The 22,783-nt window shown below is 37.8% G+C and overlaps 1 protein-coding gene across 1 annotated transcript in view; it reads left to right on the top strand.

Annotated features, from left to right (window-relative positions):
* Nucleotides 1-22,783, top strand: part of CPA6 (carboxypeptidase A6) — a 203,338-nt gene that overhangs the window by 154,764 nt on the left and 25,791 nt on the right. Inside the window, exons 7-8 of the mRNA XM_036437096.2 lie at nt 12,807-12,917; nt 13,658-13,748. Of these exons, the coding sequence (XP_036292989.1) occupies nt 12,807-12,917; nt 13,658-13,748 (202 nt within the window). The remainder of the gene's footprint in view (nt 1-12,806; nt 12,918-13,657; nt 13,749-22,783) is intronic.

Raw genomic sequence — 22,783 nt, 5'->3', positions numbered from 1 at the left:
AAAATTGAACCTCTGCCGGGACCGGTTTGGCTCAATGGCTAGAGCGTCGGCTTGGGGACTGAAGGGTCCCGGGTTCGATTCTGGTCAAGGGCATGTATTTTGGTTGAGGGCATATCCCCAGTAGGGGGTGTGCAAGAGGCAGCTGATTGATGACTCTCTCTCATCGATGTTTCTAACTATCTCTCTCCCTTCCTCTCTGTACAAAATCAATAAAATATTTTTTTTTAAATAAAAAATAAAAAAATAAAATTAAAAAAAATTGAACCTCTTTCTTACACCTTATACCAAATAGCTGTTGCCCTTAAAACTCATCCTCAGCCCCCACCTTAGGTTCTGCCTTTGCAGTTCAGATTAGATTCTGATTGGTTGGTTATTCTGCCAGTCAGTATCAAAAGCTCCGCCTCCTAGGCAACCATTGGCTCATCATAATTCACCAAGATTTGGTTCTGATTGGTTAGTTTCTATGCCAGTCAGTGACTCTGGGCCTATCTCCAGGCCTGATCAGAGAGGCAGGGCTGATCAGCAGCCCCTGTGGAGGCCTGGAGAGAAAAGAGAGGCATGGCTGCTGGCCAGGCCAGGAGAGAAAGAGAGCAGCAATGGCCAATCAACAGCTGCCACAGAGACTATGGATCAGACTCTGCTTCTCTCTCTAAGCCTCTTGGGCCTGATCTGCAGCCCCCTCAGCAGTCAGTGCTGGTTCACCATGCTCGCTAAGGCGGCAGTCAGTGCTGGGTCAGCATGGCAATCCAGGACTCACTTCTGATCGGTCAAGCCTTTGGTTGTTTTGGATGTTAGGGACCCAGGGTTTTTATAAATTAGGATGTGAATCTACATATATATATATATATATATAATATTTATTATAAAAATAATAACCAGGTCTCCATACTTCTGGGTTCCATTCACCACTGCTGTCTTCCCTGCTGTATAATCCTCATCCACAGACCCTGACTCTATGCCCTGGAAACCATATGTATCAATATGCGGCTCTGGCTCAGTCTGTCCCTCTCTTCTTCTGCCTGCTTGGCTATCCCATGCCTTTCCTTAGGAGCCACTTCCACTTCTGCTCCCCACTCCAATTTAGCGGATAGATCCATGAATGCCTTGACATACAACGCCAAGAAGACAGTATCACAAAAGCAAAACTACCTGTACCTGGATTTCAATGACTGGTGCAATGGGCTTGATCACTATGTTATCTTGAAAATTGCTCAAATGAACTCATTATCTCTACATCTGGCTGCTGGTTGAATTTTAAATGCAAAATGCACAAGATTTTCTAAATTGAAAATCTTTTAATTATGTTGAAAAATATAGAGCCATCACTTTTGATTTCAATACTTGCCACCTCTTTTTCCTAGTATTCACATCACCGAATGTTCTATCTTGTAAGCAAAATGAAAGAAACAAATGAAGGTATGCTTGGATTGCAGAATATTTCTCTTGTTAAATGCTTGTTTATATCAGGATAGAACCATTACTAACATTATATTTAAAGCACTGGGGCGAGGGGTTTGAGGGTTGGGGGAGGAATAGACATGGTGGACTTACTAATGAAATATGTTCTACAGATGTCCTTTCATGAAACCATGAAACCAAAAGGCAACTTTAAGAAACACTATCTTTTGGTGATAAAGTTTTCTTAAATTTATAATGAGCCAAGAGGGATGATACAGACATGAAATTTATCAGAGAAAGAAAATTAGAATAGATACACAAGGAGAAGGAAACAGATAAATACACAGAACTTGGAGATTACCTTTCTGCAAAAGCAAACCAATGTTATTTACCAGAGCACAGACTTAAATCTGAGGGTAAGCAGAGCAGGAGAAAAAGAAAATAGACAAGTAGGAGAGACTTATGAAAAGGGACACGCACAAAGCTTAAAAGTAATGGACTTAAAAGGTAAAGTATAAAGCAAACAAAACTACCAACTTAAGAAACAGGTGGTAAAGGAAGGCCTGGGGCGGGGTGGGAACCAGGGGGTGAAGAGCAAGGGGAGGGGAAAAAAGGGGGGATGCATCTGTAATACTCTCAACTATAAAAATATTAAAAACTAGAGGCCCATGAAATTCGTGCAAGGGTATTGGCCCCCACTGCCGCAGCTGCAGCCATCTTTGCCTCAGCCAGCCACAGCTTGTCCAGAGGAAGGACATCTAGAAAGTCATCTGGTCTAATTCACATATTATGTTTTTATTATAGACTAGAGGCCTGATGCACAAAAATTCATGCAAGAGTAGGCCTTCCTTCCCCCAGGTGCCAGCACCAGCTTCCCCCTGGCACCCAGGACCCAGGCTGGTTTCCCTCTGGCCAACCACAGGCACCTGGGACACAGGCTGGCTTCCCTCGGGCTGCCCAGAAACACCTGGGACCCGGGCTGGCTTCCCTCGGGCTGCCCAGAGACACCTGGGACCTGGGCTGGCTTCCTTCCAACCCTGGCTTCATCAGGAAGGACGTCCAAAATGATGTCTGGAAGACATCCAGTCTAATTAGCATATTACCTTTTTAATATTATAGATAGTAATTATATTTAAAAAAAGGTTAAATACAATTGAATAGTTCCTCAAAAAATTAAACATCAAGTTACCATGTGACCTGAAAATTTCACTCCTGTGTATATAACAAGAGAAATCAAAATATATATCCACACAAAAATTTGCACATAAATGTTCAAAGCAGCATTATTCTTAATAGCCAAGAAAAGTAACTCAATTGTCCATCAACTAATGAATAAACAAAATGTGGTATATGCATACAAAAGGATATTATTCAGACAAAAAAAAAAAGGAATGGAGTATAATACAAGATAAAATATGGGTGAACTTTGAAAACATGCTTAAATAAAATAAGTCAGACCCAATCATGCACATATTGCATGATTCCATTATATGAAATGTCCAAAATAATCAAATCCATATAAACAGAAGTAGATAGTGGTTGCCAGGATGTGGGGAAGAATAGAGTTGGGAGTGACTACTAATAAGTATGATGTTTCTTTCGGGTGTGATGGAAAAGTTCTAGAATTAGATAGTAATGATAATTGAGCTTTATGAACATACTAAAAATCACTGAACTATCCACTGTAAGGTGCTGAATTGTGTGTTATATTAATTATATCACAATGAAATGTAAGAAGTATTTTTTCGTGCTACAGTATTGATTAACCTTAAAAGCATTGCTTACTGAAAGAAGCCAGTCACAGAAGACCACATATTACATGATTCCATTTATATGCAATGACTAAAAACAGATGAATTTATAAAGACAGAACGTAGAATAGTGTTGCTTGTGGACAGAGGAGTTGAGGGAGTTGGGGACTTGATACTTAAAATTGAGGAGTTTTGTGGGAGGTTTTTATTATGAAAATATTCTAAAATTATATAGGGGTGATGGTTGCACAACTCTTGAGTATATATTTTAAAACACTGGATTGTATACTTTATAAGGATGAATTATAAGATGTGCAAATTATTTTCCAATACAGCTATTATTTTTAGAGTTAAATAGGGCTTCCCTAGAAGGTATTTATATTGATCACTCCAACAATTTCTTGTTGAGCACTACATTTTCAGTGCTCTGCTAGCATTGTGAACATCAGCATAAATATAATGCATGGTGCCTGCACTCAAGGAGTCTACATTTTATTTAAAAAGAAATATTTGTGTGTATGAAACAATAAAAAGCAACAGAAAATGGTGCGTCTTTGGGAATTAAATTGAACTGACTACAGTAGCTGAAATTGTCAATCACCTGGATTGAGTATTTTAAGCCATAACTGGTGCTAGCTGGCCCAGAGTTGTGTATAGCACTTAATTTTTGCCTCCAATAATTCTACATTGCTGTGGCAAATCTGATCAGAGTCTTTTTTCACAATACTAGAGGCCCAGCGCACAAATTCATGCACAGGTGGGGCCCTGCTGGCCCACCCCAATGGAAGTGATCAGGCCAGGCCAGTAGGGGGAAAGGGGCCATGAATGCTTGGCTCTGTCCCTGATCAGGGGCTGGTCAGGGGGAAGGGCTTCGAGCGGTTGGGGCCCAGATCATGCTGGTTGGCTGCCACAGTGCATGTCATAGCCACTGGTCGTTCTGGTTGTTCTGGTCATTCCACCATTCCAGTGGCTGGGCATATATACATATATATATATATATATATATATATATATATATACATACATACACACACATATATAATGTATATATACACACATACACACACACACACACACACACACACACACACTTAGAAATTAACTCAGGGAAATATTTGATTTCCAATTGGGAAAGACATTTCCAAGCATAAAAGCAAAGAAGACTTAAAGGAAATGATTGATAGCCCTGCATTTATAAAATATTTTAGAGGAGTAATTAGTGATGTGAGAAACTGTCCATAGCATGCTGCTATATCCAAAAAATAAAAAAGTAAAAACCAACATGGACATTATTATTATTTAAAAAACCACTTAAGTCAACCAAAACTGAACCTATTTTATTCCCAAACTAGCAGTATTTTAGAATCAGTGGTTTATGCTGTTTAACTCAGTAGCAGACCATACATGAAGCAAGGGTTTGTGAGAAGATGGTCCATAGGCAAATTGAGACAGCAATGATCTGAAATGAGAAGTTCTTCCAGACTTTGAAGATAAAGAAAGGAAAGAAAGAAATAAAAAGAATTGGAAAAGAAAAGGAAGGGAGAATGGAGGGAAGAAAAACAGAGAAGAGAGAGGAAGGGGACTGGAGAGGAAGGAAGGGAATGCAGGGGAAGAGAGGAGAGGAGAGAAGAGGAGAGGAGGGGAGGGGGGAGGAGAGGGGAGGAGAGGGGAGGAGGGGAGAGGGGAGGAGAGGGGAGGAGAGGGGAGGAGAGGGGAGGAGGGGAAAGGAGGGGAGGGAAGGAGGGGGGAGAGGAGGGGAGAGAAGGGGAAAGGGAGGGGAAGGGGAAAGGGAGGGGGAGGGGAGGGGAGGAGAAAGGGGAGGGGAGGGGAGGGGGAGGGGAGGGGAAATGAAAAAAAAAGAGAAGGGGAGGGGAGGGGAAGGGGAGGGACAAGGGAGAGAAGGGGAGGGGAGGGGAGGGGAAACCTTGTTTGATTTCCCAGGTGAGCCACAGTCTTCTTCTGCTGCTACATAATGCGAAACCTCAGCCTTCCCTGCCCAGCCTGATTACACAGGAAAACCAACTCCATTACTGGTCCCCTCCCATCTACATTGGCCACCTGTGATGGCTAACCCTGGTACCAAAGTCTGGCATGTGATTCAGATGTACTAGGCAGATAACTCAAATAGCCAAAAATAGGAACAGGAGGCTTTCAGGGAAGGGAGTCCTTTTCTAAGAACCAGCTGGTGGCTGTGGGCTGGGTAAGTCCAATGTTCGGAGGTTGTGGTGTGTTGTGCAAAAAGGACAGAGCTCTCTGGAAGACTTGGCGCAGTGGTTGTGGGAAAAGTCCTTCAACTGGGAAGGCTTTCCAGAAAAGGGGGTGCTTTCTCCAGGATCTAAGAGCTTTGGGGATAATCATCTCTTTCAGTATTACATGTCTTGCTAGTTATTAAAGGTAAAAATATAAACTTTAAAATGTAAGTGTAAAATTCAGTTTTGTTTAAGAAATATATTACTAAACATAAAATAAACCTTTTTAAATAGAGAACTTTAATTATTTGCTAAAATGTGCTAAAAGCCAGGGAATAAATAATTGAGTTATTAAGCCCAGATCAAATATTTAATGAATCCAGTTAAGCAATTAAGTCTTTGTACTTAACTGCACAGTTAAAAAAAAAAAAAAAAAAAAAAAAAAAAAAAAGTTCATCATGTAAAAATGACCTGCATTTTTTAAATTGAGTAAATTGAGTTTGTTCACTACCATTCCAGGTAATTACAATATTTTGATTTGTTTTCAACCAGCCTTCTTGTATCTTTGACTCCCCAAGTTCTCCCATCCTTTTTCTCCTCCCCAGTCTTTTCTTTACTCCTCTGCATCCTCCAACTTAGCTTCTTCTCCCTTTTTATTCAATTTATTATTAATGATTGTTCAATTGAATTAGATTGAAATTCATTTCATTCCTTGTGCTACACTATCTAATATCTGAGAGTGTTCTGGGCACTGTTTGTACAGGCTGTTCTTGCTTTTCCTGAGAGTATTACTGGTCTGTAACAGTGACCCTCCATGCTGAAGCCATCAACATCTATTGTAATGATAAATACGACCTTTACATATTTTTATCAAAGAGATTAAAAATTCTTGTTGTTATAAATATGTAGGAAAAAGGCCAAAAATAGTAAACCTATTTATTCTATAATTGAACATTAGAAATATTAATAATTAAAATGACCTATTTCATTGTAAAAAAAAAACAACCTTATGACAGGTAGTGCTTGCCTTCTCATTATATAACTTACAACGTGAAGTGAGTGTCTTTATTTATGCCTTGGCATATTGCCATACTCCTTTCTTAGTTTGGATTGGCTTCCAATATCTTTTCTTTGCCCTTTCAATGTCATAAAATATCTATGTTGTTTTTTAATGTGAAATGTTGGCAGCATCATTTCTTCTGGAACATCTTCCTCCTTTTCATCACCACCACTTTCCTCATTTTGTACAGTAAGTTCTTCTTCACTAGGTTTCTCTGGCTGCGTGTTTAGAGTTCAATGGTGGTACTGTCAGCATTCCATGGTCACCTTTTTCTTCTATGAGTTCATTTACATTTGATTCAGATTTCACCTCTACCTTATCACTTTTTATTTCTTTGCTGAACTTTCATCTTTGTTGGCCAATTCCTTCTCATGACCATCCATTTTTGTAAAATGCTGCACAGGTTTAGGAGACAAGGGGGCAACACAGCTACACACTTTGCTGTCTCTGTGTGAAGTGAATAGCAGATGCTCAGTGACCAATCCCCCAAAGACACAATTTAAAAAAGTGACATAATTGGTCACAGATCTTGATAACCATCTGTTACTTACATAGTGATTGGTAGACACAAAAAAATCAATTAGTGGTAACTGAAATTAGAACTGTGCTTGTTGGAGGACTGATACTATTTAAATTATGGTAACTGAAATGTATGTATAGCAAAGCAATGCAGAGTGAGGATACCTCTACTTTCTTTTTGGTAGATAAAAGATTCTCACGTAGATTTTAATAATGCCACAAAGTTGGTCCTGGCCTTCACTCTGTTGGTCCTGAATAAATACAACCAGCTTTGTTATTGGGCTGTCTCAGTGAATACGTTCTAAAATTGGAAGTAGTGTTACTTAGGAAAGAGTAGAGGGGACATGCTTCTAATTTTATATTCTTGCTGGTAACACAATTATTTCAAATATTTATCTGTATTGCTTATTAGCAAATATAGATTAATAAATACCAATTTTCAATTATCACCTGCCCTGTTAAAACTACCCAGGGGTGACTAATCTAAGTATAAATTAAGTATAGGAACAACTAATATTTACATGGCTAATAGTCATATCATAGAAAAAATACTCAATATCACTAATCATCAGAAAAACACAAATTAAAAGCACAATGAGATTATCACCTCACACCTGTCAGAATAGCTATCATCACTACATCAACAAACAACAAATGTTGGTGATGGTGTGGAGAAAATAAAAGTAGTAGTATCTTATAACCCAGCTTATCCACTTCTGAGTATTTATCTAAAGAAATCCAAAACATTAATTTTAAAAAATACACAGTAGCCAAGATATGGAAGCAACCTAAGTGCCCATCAATAGACAATTAGATGAAGATGTGGTACATATAGACAATGAAATATTAATCAGCCATAAAAAAGAATGAAATCTTACCATTTGTGATGACATGGATGAATCTAGAGGATATTATGCTAAGTGAAATAAGTCAGTCAGATAAAGAAAAATATTCTATGACTTCACTTACATGTGAAATATAAAGAAAAAAAAATAAATGAGCAAACACAAAAGAAACAAACTCAATGAGGGAGTTAGGAGGCTAAATGAAAAGATAAAGGGATTAAGAAGCATAAATGGGAAGTTACAAAATAGTCACAGGATATAAATATAGCATAGGGAATATAGTCAATAATATTGTAATAACTCTGAATAGTATCAGATGGGTATTAGACTTATCAGGAGGATGACTTTGTAAATTATATAAATGTCTAACCACTTTGCTGTACACATGAAACTGATATAATATTTGATGTCAATTGTTCCTGAAATTTAATTTTTTTTAAATTAGAATTTATAAGATTAGCATATGATTTTCCAGCTCCCCATCCTTCATTCACAGAACCTCTTGCTCATGTTGCTTTCAAACTATTATTTGGTTTCCATCTTGCATTTAACAAGCTTCTCATAGTGTGACATCAAATACCTTTATAGATTAAGCTCCCTTTTAAAAATCTCCCTGGAAACTCTCTCCTGCTTTAATTAATTTTCCTAGTATTAAAGTTTAAATACTTCTTTTGTGTCAAGATGCATCCACTTAGGTGCTACAACTGTTTTCCATCCTAAATACTTTTTCTCCACTGCAGCCCCGGTGAGGATATTCTTCCCCTTGTCTGGTGACATGTCCTTCCTTGGGCCGCAGCTGGAACATGCCTACTTCTCCCAATATTCCCTTCACTGAATGTGTGATTATATTTGTAATGATTCTTGAGGGGGAAAAATGGAAACTTTAAAAACTACTTTTAAAAGGTCAATAACACTGGTCCTGGGGGGGGGGGGGGGGGGGGGGGGGGACAGAAAAGAAAAAAAAAAGACAAAATACCCCAGCATTACAGGTTGTCATGGGCCTCTACAAAATCAACATCAAATCAAATAAATCCAAAAACAATGAAAAAGTAGGGGGAGGGCAACTTCTTGGCCTAACTTTACCATACCACACAAAGACTTCAGTAATTGAAAAAGTGTTCTTCAAATTTAACCAAAGTTCCTTTGGTGAGTTCTGGTATGACATGAATATATGAAAGCCAAAATAGTCTTGGTATGTAGTGAGTAGTACTAATTAGATTCATTCTTTGTTTTTCTTAACTTCATAAGTTCCCTTACCTAATACAAGACATATCATTTTCCTAGCAGAAGATAATACTCAAAACTTCTTTGATGACTCTTACTTTAAAATCAAAATCCATTTTGGTTAACTACTACTTCTTAAATAAATTGAGAGGTAAGGTGAGTGTAATACCTAAAGACTACCACACTGAGGCGTGTGGTGTATTGATTTGTGACTGCCTTTCAGTTCACCACTACCTAAGTCTTCCTTATAGGTAACAACAGTAGTCAAGAAATTAAACTTGTAAAGTCCAGGTGGAAGTTAAGTAGTAAGCATCTCCTTTTTTGTGTGTATGGGTGGTGTAAACTGATTTCTAAAAAGAGTCCTACCCATTAGATGGTTATCATATGTTAAAATGATGGAAAATTGTAAGTTACATGGTCATCTTTTTTCTAGAAACACCACCTAAACCATAAGAGAAGAGAAATGATCTATGTCCTATTACTGAAAGCATTCAAGCAGGGAATTCTCTCAATCATCCTATTCAGTCGACTCAACAGTGTAATCATTCTCAATTTGACTGGCCAGATGAAGAATGGCTACAATTTTTAGAGATTTACAAAAATCACAAAAATGGAATATATAATGCCTTGACACCTGTTTACTTGTCAGAGGAAATTTTGACAACTGTTGGAAATTAAGTTCACTTCAGAATAGAATACTAGAGAACAGCTTTCTTACTTAATATATTATTTAGAAATGAAGAACTTTAAAATGAGGCCATATCAATGACCTTAAAATATATAAAACAAAATTTGACAAAATTATAAGGAAAAGTGACAAATCTAATGTCAATTTTTTTAACACAACTCCCAATGACTAAAACAGCATATAGGTAAAAATTTTAGTAAGATTATAGATTACATAAACAATGTGATTATAAACTTAATCCAATAAACACATAGAAACCACACCCAATAATTAGAGAATGTATGTTCCTTTCAAGCACAACTGGAACATTTGCAAAACTTGACCACATTCTAGGCCATAGAGCAAGATTTAAGAAATACCAAAGAATCTGTATCACATTAGACCATATTCTTGACTATAATGCATTTGTCTGAAATTATTTATAAAATATGACCTAAAAAAGAAAACTCAAACATTTTATCATATAAAAATATTTATAAATAATTCATGGTTTAAATAAATCAAGGGAAAAAATTAACATTAACAGAATATACCCAAACACCTAGAATATAGCTAACGTAGTACTGAAGGGGAAATGCATAGTTTTAAATAAGCATACTAGAATAGAATTAAGTCTCCAAATTAATGAGCTAAGCTTTCAAGTCAAGAAATTATAGAGGAAAAAAAAGAGTCAACAAAAGAAACAAAGAACAGAAATCAATGAAAAAGAAAGCAAAGATTTATATCTTCCCTACTGTATCTTTGTTTTACATTTAATAATAATACAGTTACATAACCCTGAAATCAAAACTAGACAAGATCAAAATAAGAAAGAAAATTATAGGCCTAGCTATATATTTTCTGATGGAACCTTTGCTCATTTTCTGATATAGTAATTTTTTAAAAGAAGTTAACTATATATTTTCTGATGGAACCTTTGCTCATTTTCTGATATACAATAGTAATTTTTAAAAGGAAGTTAACAGCCGAGACCGGTTTGGCTCAATGGATAGAGCGTCGGCTTGGGGACTGAGGGACCCGGGTTCGATTCCGGTCAAGGGCATGTACCTTGGCTGCGGGCATATCCCCAGTAGGGGGTGTGCAAGAGGCAGCTGATCGATGACTCTCTCTCATCGATGTTTCTAGCTCTCTATCTCTCTCCCTTCCTCTCTGTACAAAATCAATAAAATATATTAAAAAATAAAAATAAAAAAATAAAAAAAAAAAAATAAAAGGAAGTTAACAATATTATTTTAAATACAAAGTATGGCAGTCACCTGCGCTGAAGAAGGAGAACACAAGATAAGAGAACATGCTCATGTCAATCTCCAGCACAGTCTGGTGGGTACGTGCTAACATGCCCCATAATCCATGCCTGGAAAGGGTGAGACTTCCCCAGTTTGGTCTGGGATAAATGAGTCAAGGTTCCCAAGGCTAGTAGGATAAATTACCATAGTTTTTCCTACTGCTTTTTCCTGCCTTGTTGCCTGAGCTCCCTTCCAAGTCCATCTCTCCTGGCTTCCTCTCTAGCTAGAAGGGCATGGAAAACCATATAGCTCTGTCACTGCCAACAGTAGCAGGACACTTCCTCCAAACATTGGGGAAACCTCCATATATTCGAGGAAAACAAAATTCTAAGGTAGTACAATTGGTCATATAGCAGAGGTGTCCCTATAGATTAAAACATTACAGGTAATTAAAATTCAAGCATATATAGAAGTTCTACTAAAGCTATTTGGCCAATAAATTATCATTGAATCTTAATTAAAGGAGAACAGGAGAAAAGTATAGTAACATGTATCAACTTGTGTTGATCCCATAGATATTTAAATTATATTTAATAAATTGTATTTAGTGACTTTCCTTATGTCCTTGAATGTATCTCTATTTTTATTATTATTTCTAATATAGAGATAGTTTCTAATAATAAATTGCATTATTGGATTGCTCTCTATGAATAGAATTCTCACCATGTAAATACAGAATGTTGCTTATGATGTATAAAAGAAGATTGAAATTTTAAGAATTAAATTTTCCAAGAAAATATATACATAATTTAAGAATTATTTTATTTTGAATTACAATCCAAACGGGAATAATAATTTGTTGAAGATGCTGTATAAGCCAGAGTTCTAAGTTGCCACTTTGAGTTACTTTTCATGACGTTTTCCCCATGTGACATGCATTGTACATGCTGATAAATTATTTTTCTTTTGTTAAACTGTCTTTTGTTTGAATTCCAGCTAAAATCTCAAGATGGGTAAAGATAAAGTTTTGCCTCCTCTATACTACCTATGGCTAATTCTCTCTCTTCCTCTCTGTCTCTTGTATGCTACCACATTTTTTATTTTGCAAGTTTCCTTCCTTAAAATAAATGTCACCCAATCCTGCTGCCCAAAGGCAGCCATTGTTACACATTTCCTATGTGTTTCTCTAAGAAACTTTACACATCGACAAACATGCATCAGGAAGAACTTTTCTAAAAAAGGAATGGTATTTCAAAATGTCTTAACACATTCAATGCTTTTCTACTTGAGGCCAAATCTATAGTGCAGAATCTTCAGACTTTGCATCAGACACAATGTAAGTAAAACCCAATTACAAGATCAAGATGAGAGATGTTGTATTGTTCATTGAACTTTTTATAAAAAAAAAAAAAAAAAAAAAAAAAAAAATCAGGAGAAAACTGAATGTCCATGCAGTAAGTTCTAAGACTTTGAATATGGTACCATTTAGACATACAAATTAAGTGGCATATATAATTAGCTTGTGTTATGATGTATCATGTAAAGATATCAAAGATATCAGATAATTATTTTGTTCACAATAGAATGGAATCTTAAAGAGAACTGATTGTACAAAACTATTGCTTTCTTAATCAACCTAAAATTTAGCCAGATCTGAGACACCTCAAGAGAATGTACAATTAATCTGTTTTGCCACCTTTGCTAAAATGTTATTCCTAATACAGAGATTGAAACAAGTCTCAATAAACAATATGTAATGTCCAAGAATATAGTTCATATCACCTTGTAACTTTTAACCCAACATATTTGGTATTTCCCGTGGAGAGAAAGGATTTTTTCTTTTGCTTTTTTTCCTAAATCTGTATTTGGAATCAATTTATAAGAAAACTGTCTCCTTTGTCTTTAGGCTCTTCTAACATACAGGAGTGACCCAACCATGAGAAAAATGATGAATCACCTGTATTTTTATATCATGCCTGTGTTTAATGTTGATGGATACCATTTCAGCTGGACCAATGTAAGTCACTTTGCCTATCCAATCAAAAAAAGATGGAGTAATTCATAGCAAACTGTCACAAAACAGGAAGGAAGCTGTGGGTAGCCAGTTTAGTGATCCCAAGCTACAAAAGAGACCTCACTCCTTCCCCCATCATAGCAACAACCTTTTGATTTTGTTTGTATGTTTAGCTTTGCATAAGATTTCATGTAAATATCCCTAGCCAGTTTGACTCAGTGAGTAGAGCGTTGGCCCTTGGACAGATGGGTCCTGGTTCCATTCAGGTCAAGAGCATGTACCTCAGTTTCAAGCTTCATCCCTGGCCCCAGTCAGTGTGGGAGGCAACCAATTGATATGTCTCTCTCACATTGATGTTTCTCTGTTTTTCCCTCTCCCTTCCACTCTCTGTAAAAATCAATGGAAACATATCATTGGGTGAGGATTAACAATAACGACAGCAAAAAGATTTCATGTAAATAGATTTCTCCTTTTAAATAAATTGTGAAAAGTCACTAGTTTAGTCCAGCTTATTCCATTTGCCTGTAAAGAAATGAGGCCAAACTAAGGTAAGAGGCAGCAGGATTGTGGCAGATATTGGAGCAAAAACCTGAGTGTCCAGTCCTCTTTCCACTCCCTGAATTTATTCTGTTCCAGGAGGAACTCTTCCCCTAAGGCTGTCATTCATTCACTGTCGAGCTACTAAAATACAAGTAACCTTGTAAGTATTATTTTCTGCAACTATGTTCTTAATTACATTCTAGGATCGCTTTTGGAGAAAAACAAGGTCAAGGAACTCAAGGTTTCGCTGCCGTGGAGTGGATGCCAATCGTAACTGGAAAGTGAAGTGGTGTGGTAAGTTGGGGACTAATTGAGATTCTGATCCAAAGGTTCCCACAGCTTTTCCACTCAGAAGTGGTGAGCCTGTTAGGACTCTGATATAAGACTGATGTTTTTCTGTACGGGAAAACCTAATATGTACATTGTAGCTATAATGTACATATAATGTACGTAATTTGCAAAGCAAAATAGAAGGGTTTTTAAATATGTAAACATCAAGGATTTAAATCTGTCAACCCATTCCTGAAAACTGAAAATTTGAAAAACAGATGTAAACAGCAGAAAACTGAGGAATGCAGTCTTTGTCATGCAGAAACTAAAACAGGAAGTATGATTTGTGGTATAAATCTGGTTAAATGTTTTCATCCTTTCACTGAGAGTAACAAGGATCCTGCCATCATCTGTCAAGATCAAGGCTGTCAGATTCTTGACGAGAATCCACCAAACTGCCCATTATACACTGATTGGCCACAAACACAGCAAGTATATTTTTGCTACATATTTCATTGATATGGACCTTTCAAGTAAGAGAGGATATTACCTTAAGGAAGGAAATTTGCAAAATAAATTTAAAAATTTAAAAAGCAGGTAGCATACAAGAGACAGAGAGGGAGAGAGAGAACTAGCCATAGCTAGTGTAGAGGAGGCAAAACTTTATCCATCTTGAGATTTTAGCTGGAACTCAAACAAAAGGAGTTTAATAAGAGAAAAACAATTTATCCGCATGTTCAATGCATGTCACATAGGGAAATTGTCATGAAAAGTAACTCAAAGTGGCAGCTTAGAATTCTGGCTTATGCAGCATCTCCAACAAAGAGCAATAGATTTGAGGAGAAATGGCAGGACAGAGGAGAGCAGTTTTAGGCTCCCTAGGGAAGCCAACTATGGGAAGGCGACTACATGGGAGAAAAATATGGAGTAAGGTTTATTTCAAATTCCTCTGGTCCCTCTCTGGGCTAATAAGAGTCCTGTCTCCAAGAAAAGAATTTATATCCTGATTTTAGGCAGAAAAGGGGGAGAAGGTAAGGAGAGCTCTTCCTGTATTTGCTGCTGCTTCATTGCCTTCAGCTCAAAATAGTTTTTATGATAAAGAGAATATTTGGGGTGACATATTTTAGTTTCCTTCACTAATATCATTTTTGGCAATAGTGGGGAGGGGAAAGAGAAGTATCAAAATGCAGTTGTAAGGAGCTGCCCTCTGGCGGAGTCCTACCTTAGCTCCCCCAACACATAGATCTTGTGTAATAGAGTCTTTGTTAGGAATGATGCCTGTCATAAATCACTCATTCTGTGGCGCTTTAGGTTCTTTATTAGATGCTACTCCTCCAGTCCCCACCAGCTTCAGACAGAGTAACTGGGCATGGGCTTAGACTCTGCCCGCATCTCCCTCTAGGGCACCTCCCTTCATCAGTTAGAATTGGCAAATAAGAATATCGGAGAACAGAAAGAACATAGCTCTAGAATATGACAGATATGATTTCATTCTACCATCATTACTCAAATAATTTGGGTAATTTTCCTTAATCTAGCCTATATAATCAAGAGCTAATATGCAAATGGTCGTCACACCATAGGCTCAGACTCAACAATGGGGAGAGAGAAATGGGGACCAACCAGGCACAAATGAGCTCATGGGAGAGAGGAATGGGGACCAGCCAGGCTGCAGCCCAGGAAAAGAACAAGCCACCCACTCCGAGGTCTCAGGCGCCAGTGGCTGCACCTATGGTCTAGGAGAGGGACAAGCTGCCTGCCCCATGGTCCCAGGTGCCAGCACCTGTGGCCTGGGTAAAGCCGCCTGCCCATGTTCCCCTGCAGCTGCGGACTGCCTGGGCAAAGCCAACCCGGGTCCCAGGTGTCTGTGACCAGCCAGAGGAGGGAGTCCTGGGTCCCGGGTGTGGGGCAAGGCAGAGGCAGATGGGGATGATCAGGCCAGCAGAGAAGCAGTTAGGGGTGATCAGGCTAGTAGAGGAGCAGTTAGGGGCCATCAGGCAAGCAGGCAGAGGTGGTTAAGGGTGATCAGGCAGACAGAGGTGGTTAAGGGTGATCAAGCAGACAGGCAGGTGAGCAGTTAGGAGCCAGCAGTCCCAGATTGCAAGAGGCAGTCAGACATCCCCTGAGGGGTTCTGGATTAGAGAGGGTGCAGGCTGAGCTGAGGGACTCCTCCCCTGCCCCCCATGGATGAATTTTGTGTATCAGGCCTCTAGTCAAATAATAATACGTACTAATACCCATCCCAAAGGGTTCTTATAGAAATGAAAGGAATTTACATATGTTTAATGCCTAATTCAGTCCTAGCTTCAAATAGGCATCTACATGTCAGTGGCCCACCCCTTCCCCCAAACCTCCAGAATAGTCAGTTCCTGTCTGAGCCTCAGGTCAACTGTGTAACTGCCTTTTCCTTCAGGAGAGTGTTGTAATGATGAGCTATAAGGTGAACTTAAAAGTGTTTGCACTCATGGGGGAAGAAAAAGCATTGCATAAATACTACAACGTGCTATTATTGATGACTATTTAGAGTTAAAATATTTTTCTTCAATATGAACTGAGACAATAAGCTTGTTCACATTAACTCCCTAAGACCACTAATTTTTAAAAATTCTATGTTCCCCTTCTCTAATGGGACCATTGTGCATGCTCATTAGGTATATGTTCTGTATCACTGGTTGGCAGCTACCCACATCCATGTGTTATCCACATGATGCCCACAACCTCCTGGGTGAGGGCCCTGCATGGGTAACTGAGCTGAGTAACCCTAGCAGGCCAGCCAGCTCTGCCTGGGTAAGGTTAGACTCCTGTTTATATCCAGTTACAAATAACTTTCTTGCTTCCCTTGGTTCTTCTTTCCTTACCCAGCTTGTTTCCTTCCTACGCATAATGCCTTCTTTGATTTCTTAGTTTCAACTGTCGTCCCAACTAGAATTCCTTTGATTCTTCCCGTTTTGAATCATTCTGATTCTTTCTATCAATCAACAGTCAAGATGTTGACAAAGGATTATGGTAAATGTCAGTTGCTTATGTCCTTGATAGACCACTGTAAGTGATGTGGAAATGCAGACAGCCTGGCTAGGACTCTCTCCTTCCAAACATCTGCCGAGTAGATTCAGCCGATTTGACAGGCAAGCAGTTGTGGCCTTCCTCCCTCAGTGTCAGACTCATCTCCCCACAGCTATGTGCTGGGTCAATGGCATCGAAATAAATGAAACCCCTCCAAATAAGCATAGTGTAAATGATATGAAATGCCCAGACCCATTGAAAACACTATAGCATCAACACTGACCTGCCAAAAACAACTGCTTCTTTCTTTAGAGTCAGTGAGTCTCAGGCATCAAGAGTAGAACACAAAACTGCTTTTTTGCCATGAAAACTCCATCCCAAGAGAAGTGTTACTCTTTAGTGCATTTAGATAGATAGCATACACATGGAAACAAGTACATCTTTCCAATATGTCATAGCTCCCCTGGGGGCCTTCGGGTCATGAAATGAATATCGTTGCACTGCAAGTCCAGCAGAGGGACTCAACAAGTCAGAGTAGTGGTGTGAACCAAGAATAAATATATCAATATTATACATTCATTTGCCAAAGCGAATTGAGCACATGCTCTCTACTAGGCACTGTGGGATTTTTTTCTCCCATCTTTCTATGCACAGTTTTTAAATAATTGTGAGCATTGCTTTTTCCAAATTCAAATAAATCCAGGAGAGAAGTAAAAGGCTTGGATGATATCAATACTTAAGCTTTAATCTCTAAATAAATCAAGTGTTTCTTAAATATAAATTACTATTAGGACAACCTACAGAATGAAAGAACGTGTTTGAAAATCAGACATCTGATAAGGGACTTTTATTTATTCAAAATATTGAAAGAGCTTTCATAACTCAATAAAAAAAGACATATAACCTAATTTTAAATGTACAAATGATTTGAACAGACATTTCTCCAAAGAAGATATACAAATTGGAGTAAATACAAAAAGATGCCCAACATCATTAGCCATCAGGGAAATTCACATCAAGGTACCACTTCACACTAAGATGGCTATAATAAAAAAGAAAGACAATAGCAAGTGTTGGTGAGGGTGTGGAAGAATTGGAACACTCCCACTCCCACTTGTTGGTGGGAATATAAAATGATGCAATCACTTACTTGGAAAACTGTTTTATATTTCCTTAAAATTTTAAATACAGAGTTACCATATTGGCCTACCAATTCCACTCCCAGGTATATACCAAGAGAAATAAAAACATCTGTCCATATATTAACTTGCACATGAACGTTTACAACAGCATTGTTTATACCAGCCAAAAAGTGAAAACAACCCAAATACCTTTCACCTTATGAACAAAAACAAAATATGGTGTGTCCATAGAATGGAATATTACTTGGCCATAAAAAAAAAATAAGTACTGACACATGGATGAACCTTGAAACATAACAATTATTACATGATTCCATTTATATGAATTGTCCAAAATAGGCAAATTCATAGAGAGTAGTAGATTAGTGGTTACCAAGGACTAGGAGGAGGGGGAAATGAGGATTGGCTGCCAATGGGTAAGGGACTTCTTTGGGGATAATAAAAATACAGGAGTGGGCAAAAATACCGTAGGTTAATAATAAGTAAAGAATAAGTAATACAAGAATGACCTGTGTTTTTAATTTTGCTCATCCTTGTATTTTGGGATTAGATAGTGGTGATGATTAAGAATATGCTAAAATCCATTGACTTGTACACTTCAGAAGGCGAACTTTATGGTATGTGAGTTATAGCTTAATAAAGATGTTCTAAAATTTTTAATTGCCATTTAGGGGCTAGTTAGGCACTTAGTGAAATATAACTACTCTTTGTAGAACCCTCAATGGCCTAATATTGTAAATTAGGTATAAAATGGAGAAAACCAAATTTTTTGCAGCCCAATTACTATATCTCTCTACACACATGCCCTTCTCCTGATGAAACCCCCTCACTCTATCAAAAAAGGGGGGCTGTTGGGTTGGGCAAATATTTTGATAGATCACCAGAGATAAAAAGGGAAAATATTACATAGTAGTTGTTTTGAACCAATACCCATGAAAGAATAGATGATCACTGGCCATCTTTCTAAGAAAATGAGTTCCTCCCACTGAAGGCCTTTCTTTGGTTTTGAGAGAGCTATTGCTGAATTGCTATAAAAATATAGAAATTTCAGAGACTAAATTTGGGGCAAGGAGAGGGGGTGAAAAAAGAGAGAGAAAGAGAGAGAGGTATCATTGCTAAAACATCTAGAAAGGGACTTTGGAATTCAGAGGTGTCTAATGAGGACACAGATAATGAGGTGAAAGCCTGGGGCAAGGCAGGAGCTGGATGGAGGAGGGCAAAGGGAGGAACAATAAAGGGAGACATCCATAATACTCTCAATAATAAAGAAGAAAAAAAATGTTGCTGTGAAGTACATAAGTCCCCTTCAGTATTGCATAACCACCACCATTGGTAACATTCAGTACAATCTGCTTCACTGATTAACGTTTGTGTAATTGGGCCTGCTAATTAGGGATGTGAGGGAGGGCTGAGACTGGCCTCCAGGTGAGCTCAGGAAGAGAACTCATCCTCATCAATTTCCAGAGGCATGGAGCTCACAACAGGAATGCACTGACTTATAAGACAGTGAGTGCGCATCACTGAGATTTACAGAGTTGGATAACTTTGGGCTGAAAATGGCATAGAGACGGGATTAGATACCAACTAGATGGTCGAACTGGACCCATAAAGTCCCTGCCACCTCTGTTAAGGGTGATTCTAACACATTATATATTAACCCAACTTTAAATGGAAACACATGTATAAGCACCTTCTATAATTCAAGGTGCTATAAATTGTATCAGAAAGTTCTAGAAGATTTAATGAGTCCTTATCTAATGCCCACGAAATTATTTGGAAATCTAGAGAATATAAAGGGGAAATCTGTTGGCTTATTCTATTAGCTTTACAACCAACTTAGTATAAAAAGATACATTGTTATCTAAAATTTTTCTGCAGAGGTTGAGAGAGAAATTTTAAAATTAGAGAATCAATGAGTTAAATTATTATGTTCAGTTGTGCTTTTCATAAAGAGAATAAATAGTATAGAGTCTAGAGATTTAGATACCATATGGGGTTTGCTTGCTAGTGGTGGTGACCTGTGGGCAGCATTTATTAGGGATTCACCATGCGCCAAGAGGGTGCTAAGTGCTCAAGATGAATTTCCCATAGAGTGGTGCTATTATTATCCCTAAGTAAATGATAAATAAACTAAGATTCAGAGAAATTAGGAAGCATGTTCCAAATTACACAAAACTTGAGGCAGAATGGGAAGCCAAGTCTAACTCTGATGCCCCCGTTTCTAGCCATGAGTGTGACCCTTAGGGATCAACTTGCAATGAATAGTCATTCCTCTCTGTTAAACAACCCATGTCTGCAAAGGAGCAGTTTGGTATCAAAGAATATTGGCTATTTAACCAACATGTTGAAACACAAATAAGGGAAAGAGAAAGATTGGGAATGCATGGGGAAAAGAAAAGAGAGGAAAATTCCCCAGTTGCTATTTCTTATCTGGGGCCACCTCATGCCATGCAGAGTTTGAATTTGCATGTGATGTCAGGTGCATGATTACAAATTGTCCAGGGAACTTTTTTCTCCCAGCCAAAGGTTAATATCTTCCCACAGAGGCAGACTGCTTTGTAGCCAACACTTTCATTGAAAGTCTCTTTAGACAACCATTACATATATCACAATAAATTCCAAATGTAAATATATCTTTATTAAGTAAAGAATTAAGTGTTTTTTAAAGAAAACAAAATGAAGGTAAGTAACTTTGCAAGAAAAAAATATTTGCCAAAAACATAGCACTAAAATTTTTATTATCAGTTCCATATAAATACTTCACAATCAGACATTACATAATAAAAGTAATTTTTAAGAGTCCATACAAAATGTGAAGAAAAATTCCAAGAGGTTAAAAGAAAAATAAAAAAAACAATGACAGTTCATGAAAATAAGTCAACATGATAAAATAGGCATCCTCCTAGTAATCAAAAATGATATTAAAATAAAACAAGATAATGATTTCATCTATTAAATTATTCCTCAAAAGGTTTAATATGGTAACCTAAGCTGGAAGCCATGGTAAAACTGGGAGAGTATGTATCTTTTAGGCATTAGAAAGCAGTTTGACCAGAGATATGAAAAACACCATTCATTCCTCCATTCATTCACTAAGAAAAAACAAAACAAAAACACAGTACTGCATGAATTCTATTTGCCACATCACTGAACACTTGGGAAGCAGAAGCAAGTCTAACAGATTTCCTGTCTTCATCAGGGTTTAAATCATTGGCTTTGGAGTAGGTGAAGAGAAGAAAGAGAGAGGAGTCAAAGAGAAGAGAAGAGAAAGAAAAAAAAATGAAACAAAATGCTATAGATTCTATGTAGAAGTATATATACCTATGTAGATATACATTCATATACATATGGTGCAGTGGAAATATACAGAAAGATGGGACCAGTTCTACTTGATAAAGTCAGAAAAGTCTTCATAGAAGAAATAATAGCAGATTTAAGTATTAAAAATATATCTGCCATCAATTAGACTGAACTGTGAGGCAGAAGGTAAACAGAGGATTCAGTGTGAAGAAAGTATCCAGATCCAGGTAGGGGAAATGAGTATGTCCTTGAGGAAAATTTGCAGCATGAAACAGAAGGGGGTGTTGTGAGTCTGGCAGGTGGCCCCTGCGTGGCTGGAAGGATGGACACCTGGAAGGACTGGTGAGAGATGAGCCAGGGTTCACACTGGGCATGCTGAGATTCAGTGCTGTGCTGACCTCTACGGATGTTATGCTAGAAGCTGTGCCTGTCAAACTGACCTGAGGTATATGGAGTTATGTCACAAAGAAAGTCACTGAGTCATAGCATACCTTGGGGGCATGTCAGTTTCACTTGAAGATTTCAGAAAGAGGATGATCTGATCTTAGAACAAACACAGATACATAATTGAGTGGACTGGACAATCCACATGAATTTTTAAAGTGAAACAAAGATTTTGAAGAACTTATGGACTTACCGTCTATGTTGACCTTGACTGTTAGGAGTATTCTGATGGAAAAGTTTGACACACGCTGGATAATTAGAAACCTTTAAAGGGAGAGGTAATTAGGAGCTTTTAAAGCCAGAAGTAAATGATTGACCCCTGAGTGTCATTTGAGCAGGAGTGTCAGCCAAAGGAAGGTTAGTAAACAACAGCAAGACCATAAGCCAGGAGGGCGTGGCAAGGATGTAGATGTGGAAGCAGCAGCGTTCACGTACATCCCACTGAGCGGTAGACAATGAATTTCAGGGGGAAAAGTGAGGAGTCTAGGATGACTATTCTGGCTAGAGTAACAAATGGAGAGAGGCATCATCTGCCATGATTTGGCATTTGTGAGAGGTGAGGATTTGATTGCAAATATGCATCTACTCTGAGCAGTGGATGTGAAGTGGTGGTGGGATTCTAGGGGAAGATGTACAATAGATAAGTGGATGTAGATGTGAAGGGTTGAAAAAGTTCTAGTCTTATTTCTAGGCTTGAGGGCCCCTAACACAGAGGGAGAAGTTGAAACTTTGGGGACAGAACAGATGGGTACACATGGACAGTGAAAGAGAAGACAGTCAAAGAAGAACCTTAAGCCTATATATAACCTTTGGTTCACGCATCCCATTTTGAAAATACATTATAAGTAAAAAGATACTACTGCCCATTGTATCATTTATAATAATAAAAGACTGAAAACAACTCAAATGTTGAACGGACAATTGTTAAATAAATTAATATAAATTCATTTGGTGAAAATCTAGATATGGATAAGATCATTTTAAAAATAATTAAAAGCATATAATATTTAATCTAATTCTGGCTATCACTTTTTCACTGTGAACACAATTCTATAAAAGAATATAATTATTCTGTATGTACATGTGACAGATATGTATATGATATATACACAATCACATACTAACACGGGGGAAAAGACTAGGAAATAAAATGCCAAAATGCTGGTATCA

This window comes from Pipistrellus kuhlii, unplaced genomic scaffold (genome assembly GCF_014108245.1).
Source record: "Pipistrellus kuhlii isolate mPipKuh1 unplaced genomic scaffold, mPipKuh1.p scaffold_m20_p_14, whole genome shotgun sequence".
In the NCBI taxonomy this organism is placed as follows: Eukaryota; Metazoa; Chordata; class Mammalia; order Chiroptera; family Vespertilionidae; genus Pipistrellus; species Pipistrellus kuhlii.
The sequence above is the reverse complement of the archived record's forward strand: the minus strand, read 5'-3'. Positions and strand labels throughout refer to the sequence as shown.